At 38.6% G+C, this 6,000-nt stretch overlaps 1 protein-coding gene across 1 annotated transcript in view; it reads left to right on the top strand.

Annotated features, from left to right (window-relative positions):
- LOC128700375 (putative helicase mov-10-B.1) overlaps positions 1 to 6,000 on the top strand; it is a gene marked incomplete at its 5' end in the record, with an annotated part of 63,646 nt that overhangs the window by 32,338 nt on the left and 25,308 nt on the right. Inside the window, 3 exon segments of the mRNA XM_053793541.2 lie at positions 3,140 to 3,276; positions 4,054 to 4,176; positions 5,189 to 5,403. Coding sequence (XP_053649516.2) covers positions 3,140 to 3,276; positions 4,054 to 4,176; positions 5,189 to 5,403 — 475 coding nt within the window.

The following is a 6,000-nucleotide window of genomic DNA, read 5'->3' as shown; positions in this document are numbered from 1 at the left end:
TTTGATTGTTCTCAGGACTGAAAGTTGAAAGTATCTGGAAATCGATTTTAAAGTAGTGGAGATGTTTGATTTTTGCTGATATTCCAGAGCACAGAAATTACATCACTTGTCCAATAAGCATCCAACTGGTCAGTCTAATACATGTCCACAAATGTGCTGATAGTATGTAATTATTACATTAATGCAGTAGTCTACACAATAGTAAATCTTCTATTTTTTGTGTGAATAAAAATTCAAAATGGAAAATAAGTGTCTGGTTCTTTTTGGATGGCGTGATGGTGATTGAAACACATTGTAGGCAGTTATACAATGATATACATATAGGGTAAATATGTGTTGAAGCCCAGTCTGCCATCTGCATCCTACTGGCCTCTGGGTAACCACTCTGATTCAACCCTGTCTAGCCTTATGGCACATGCATGGGCATACAGGTGTCTGTGACATCATGGTTAGCAAGTACACGTATTTGAAATATACTGACAAAGGCATAGTATAGGAGAGGCCTGGGGACATTAATGAACAGAGGAAATGTTGTCAACATTGTTTATTCTGGACTCTATTTTTCAATTGGCAATTTTTGAAATTTGTGAGAAATTGGCCAAAACTGATTTCTGATCACTTTATTGGGTTGCTGAAATAGGTAAATGGGCAGTTTCTTGAACTCACTCGATAGATTAGAAGGAATATTAGCGATCTGTTGGAGTGTGAGCAGGGTAATATTTAGTGAAAGGATTCAGGGAAACCGGTTATTTTCATATAGTCGGACTTGAGTCCTGGAAATGGGAAGTACAATGCCTGCACTTTAAAGGAGGGGTTTGGGATATTGGCAGTTTGGAGGGATATGTTATGTATCTTTATATGTATATGCTTCTGAACTGTTGTATTCTGAGCACCTCTGCAAAAACAGTGATAATGTGTGAGTGTGGTGAAAGTGTTGAATGATGATGAAAGTATTTTTTTGGGGGGGATTTTCTTTCTTTTTTGGGTCACCCTGCCTCGGTGGGAGACGGCCGACTTGTTGAAAAAAAAAATTTAGCGAAATGGCTATGAGTTTTGGTGACTGGAATAAAGGAATTGGCAGAAAATAGGGCTCAAAGTGGGTGAAATTGCTGATGTGTAAATATTGCTGAGACCGCTAACTTCGTGAGAGCATAATTCCATAAGTTTTCCATCAAATTTTGTACTTTTGGTTTCATGACCTTTGGAACAAGATTCTCTGTCATTTAGTAAGTTTTTTTTTTTTTTAATTCTTCGACCCTGAGAGCAATTTTCAGATCAGGGGTTCTGCCCCTGAAAGGGTTAAGTAGTACTGTATACAACGTTTCATCACTTAGCAACGTACTCGTGTACCGACAACTCAGGCTTACGACAGGCTCTGATCAGTATGCATACCTAAATAATGTATATTAGAGCTGATTTCCTCTATTATGTTTATTACAATATACACCTACCATCCGACTTATGACCTGCTTGACATACGACCATTCGACTTACGACCGTGTTTTCTGTGCCAAATTTCTTGGAAGTAAACAACTGTCTGTGTTGTACACAGTGTTTATCCTTAACCTTTCAGTATAAAATACAGTACTAACAGCATAAAATGTAAAGTAAAAAATGAAATACCAAAATAAAACAAAATAAACTCATTTCAAAAATGTGATGTTGATATTCAGTAGTAAGGTTCGACTTAAGTCCATTTCAACTTACGACCGGTTTGTCGGAACCGAACTCGGTTGTAAGTCAGATGGTACCTGTTCAGTACACTACTGTATAAACATTTAAAAATATACAGTGGACCCCCGGCATACGATGGCATCGGCATACATTAAATCCGGCATACGATACATTTTAACGCAAAAATTTTGCCTCACCACACGTTAAAAAAACCGTCAAACGCGATTTGACTGGGACGTATCCCACGTGTGTCCTCAGCTTCCCCGTGCGTGCCGTTGTTTACAAACCAGCTAGTGCGGTCGCATCCACGCATACAATTGGTACATTTCGTATTATCACAGCATTTTTAGTGATTGTACCTGCAAAATAAGTCACCATGGGCCCCAAGAAAGCTTCTAGTGCCAACCGTGCAGTAAAAAAGGTGAAAATTACTATGGAAATGAAGAAAGAGATAATTGCTAAGTTCGAAAGTGGAGTGCATGTGTCAGAGCTGGCCAGGTTGTATACCAAACCCCAATCAACCATCGCTGCTATTGTGGCCAACAAAACGGCAATCAAGGAAGCTGTTCTTGCAAAAGGTGCAAGTTTTTTTTTTTTTTTTGAAACTGAGATCGCAAGTACTCAAAGATGTTGAGAGACTGTTATTGGTGTGGATAAACGAAAAACGGATAGGAGATACCATCTCTTAAGCGATCATGTGTAAAAAGGGTGAGAAATACGTACTATCGTACCACTGTCAGCTGCTGCTGCACCACCGTCAGCTGTTGCTGCATCACAGTCAGCTGTTGCTGAACCACGGCGAGCTGCTGTTGCACCACGGTCAGCTGCTGCTGCACCACGGTCAGCTGCTGCTGCACCACGGTCAGCTGTTGCTGCACCATGGTCAGCTATTGCTGCACCATGGTCAGCTGGTCCTTGTGGCAGTAAAAGAAGGGAAGTAACCCCGGAAAAGGACGTGCTACTTAAAGTCCTAATGGAAGGGGATTCCCCTTCTAAACATTAACAACTTCCATACCCTCCCCTCCTCCCATCTCATCAATCATCACCAGATCTTCAATAAAGGTAAGTGTCAGTTTGTGTGTATTAAAATTAATATTTCATGTGGTAAAAAAAAATTTTTTTTTTCATACTTTCTGGTGTCTTGCACAGATTAATTTGATTTCCATTATTTCTTATGGGGATAATTAATTCGCCTTACGATAATTTTGGCATACAATGAGCTCTCAGGAACAGATTATTATCATATGCCGGGGGTCCACTGTACTAAAAATGTTATAAATTGTGCAAAGGTGACATTGAAACAGTATCAGAGATGGTTGTCACAACCCCCCCCCCCCCCATTATAGTATGCTCTTTGCTTAGCAACGAATTCATTTACCGATGTAGTCTTAGGAGCAAAACTCCATCATTAAGTGAGGAGAGGCTGTACTTGGGTTAAATAATATCTAGATTATGCATGTTTCAGGTGTACAAAGTTCAGCCACAGAGCAGGGTGCTAGCCTGTGCCCCATCTAACGCAGCTGCTGACCTTATAGCTCAGAGACTGCTAGAGCATGTTTCCAAGCGACATATGATAAGGATGCACGCAGCGTCTAGACAGTTGTAAGTAGTGTGGAATGTTACTGTATATTACCATAGTATAAACATAAATTTTGAGGGTTCTGTGTGTGTGTAATCAGGAATCACAATCCTACACAGCAGTAAACTATTGAAATAAATGACATAATCATGTCAATTGTGATGAAGAGGGTTTTTAAAATCTTCATATTCCTCTGTTATTCTCTGTATTGGACTGAAGAAACCACTGGCTGTTGAAACATTTCCTCAGTGAAGATTATCAAATGTTGCAGAAATGCCTTGTTTTTCAATCGAGTCAGTGCCAGCATTATAACAAAATATTTCTAATTATGCAGTAAAATGATACAGTATTTACCGTGAATGTTGATTATGTCATGCTCACTGGAAGAAGTGTTTCTTGGTTATTTTATGCTGACTTGGAGGAGTTTAAAGAAGAGTGATGAAATTGGCTGAGGATAATAATAATAATGTCCACAAGCGCTTTAATAAATGCCTTTGCTCCTATTTCACTGGTACTAGCAGTTCATCACACACTAACATTATGCAAATTTGCTCTTGCCTTAAATTTCTTAAACCAGCCATGGCTTACATTAAATGATGGTACATCAAGAGAATTATCGTTTAATTGTAGTTTGTACGTAGTCCCTCCGTCAGAAGAGTGAGTCACTTATTCCTTAAATGTAAACATGGAACATTGCAAATCAAGACGTTATGAGTTGGGGCTCTCCTGTATATGTAATCGTGTGCATGCACATGTTTTTAATGTATATCATGGCTTTATAAACGTATTTTTCTTTTCAGAGTGACTATTCCGGATAAGCTTCGTGAGATATCCAACTGGAACGGTTCTTCTATATATTTCCCTTCTATTGACAAGTTGCGGGAATACAGAGTCATTGTGTGCACAATGATAACTGCTGCCAGGTAGGTGAAAGACTGGTGAGGCTAGGGATTCATTCACTGTGTACTGTGAAGGTGACAGGAGGTGATAAATAATTGTTTTCAAATGAGTCTAGTCATGTGTAGAGCTGCTGAATTATTTTTCAATGCAGGTACTGGACTTCCCACCTCCAGGACTCAAATTTAGCTAACCAGTTTCCTTAAATCCCTTCATAACTGTTAACCTTGTTCAATCTCAAATGCACATTAAAATATTAAGATCACCTGTCTCCATTTTGAACTAACATGTTCATTCAAGCCTGCTGATGCTCAAGCCCCTAGCATTCAAAACCTTTAACCCCTCCCTCCAACCTCAACCCATCTTGCCTCCTACCCTTGATTGATATACCCTCTTGGTCATCTGATTTTACTCCTTCCACTACATTCTTAAACCATATCCAGTGCTTTTAGCTGCCACCTCTCTACAATATTTGAAGTCCATGCCTTGCACCCATATAAATGTGTTGCTACCACTAAACTTGGGTACATTTTTTTTTTTCTTCATGCATAAACCTTTTCACAGATGCTCCAACACTACTTACTTTTTCCTCTCATCTGTTCTGTAGTTCACTTCATCTTTCATAGACCCATCTGCTGACATGACCTCTCCCTAATATTTGAATTCATTCTCATCTCTCCAATCTTTTATTGCCTACCCTCTTTGGTTACTCATTGCATCTTCCTCTTTTCTATATTCACCTTTAACTTTCTTTTTTTTTATATATATGCTCCCAAATTGTGTGAGGTACTAAACCCATGTGGGTCATTGAGCACAGAGTAGTGAAGGCTTGATTCTCTATATGCCAGTTATTGCAGCACATACCATATATGATTGCAAGCTAATCAGATTTGCTCTTAATCTTTTTTTATGCAGCACTGTATGACCCCAGTAGGTTTAGTGCTAGGTTTTGATAATAATAATAAAAATCTAATCCTTTTGTATCAGTGTGTAGAGCTCAATTTTGCAACATAGTAAGTTTCTTCATTTTCTTTTCAGGATTGTATCGGCTGCCTTTCCTGTTGGTCATATAACTCATGTGTTCCTTGACGAGTGTGGACATGCTATGGAACCTGAAGCAATGGTTCCGCTGGCAGGAGTTTTGTCCAAGGATGGCCAGGTGGTGTTGGCTGGTGATCCTTTTCAGCTGGGTCCTGTAATAAGAAATACTCAGTGCTTTTCTTGTGAAAAACTCTTCTTTAACAATGGCTTGGGTTAGTACTCTTATTAACTAAACATTTTTCTTAGCAATTCTCAAATTTAACATATCTTAATAGTATTTTGATGTTGTCCTGAAAATATTTGTTTCAGTATTCTCGGCTAACCTGCAGATGTAACAGTAAAGCAGCTGTGAAGATCAGTTTACCAATAGCACTGATATCATGCATTATCAAAACCTGATTGCTGTGTAGAATCAAAGCATTTGTGTAGCCCAGAACATGTCGTAGGTTGCAGACAACAACCTTATAGTCTATGTGAATGTTTAACTGAAAAATGTTAAATATTTTGCATTTGAACAGAATTATTTTATGCAAGATGATAGGTAAAACTTGCAAATTACTACTTTCATTCAGTATTCTTGTACCTTGATTATCTTTTTTTTTTTTTTTTTTAAACACCGGCCTTCTCTACCACAAAGGCAGGGTGACCCGTAAAAGAAAGTTTTTCTTTTTACATTTAGTAATTTATACAAGAGAGGGGGTTACTAGCCCCTAGCTCCCACAATTGTAGTTGCCTCTTAAGACATGCATGGCTTGCGGAAGAATAATTCTTGTCTATTTTCCCATGGATTTTAACCCTTTGAGGGTCGA

This window comes from Cherax quadricarinatus, chromosome 71 (assembly GCF_038502225.1).
Source record: "Cherax quadricarinatus isolate ZL_2023a chromosome 71, ASM3850222v1, whole genome shotgun sequence".
Taxonomy (NCBI): domain Eukaryota; kingdom Metazoa; phylum Arthropoda; class Malacostraca; order Decapoda; family Parastacidae; genus Cherax; species Cherax quadricarinatus.
Note: the sequence above shows the minus strand (reverse complement) of the source record. Positions and strands in the feature narration are given on the sequence as shown.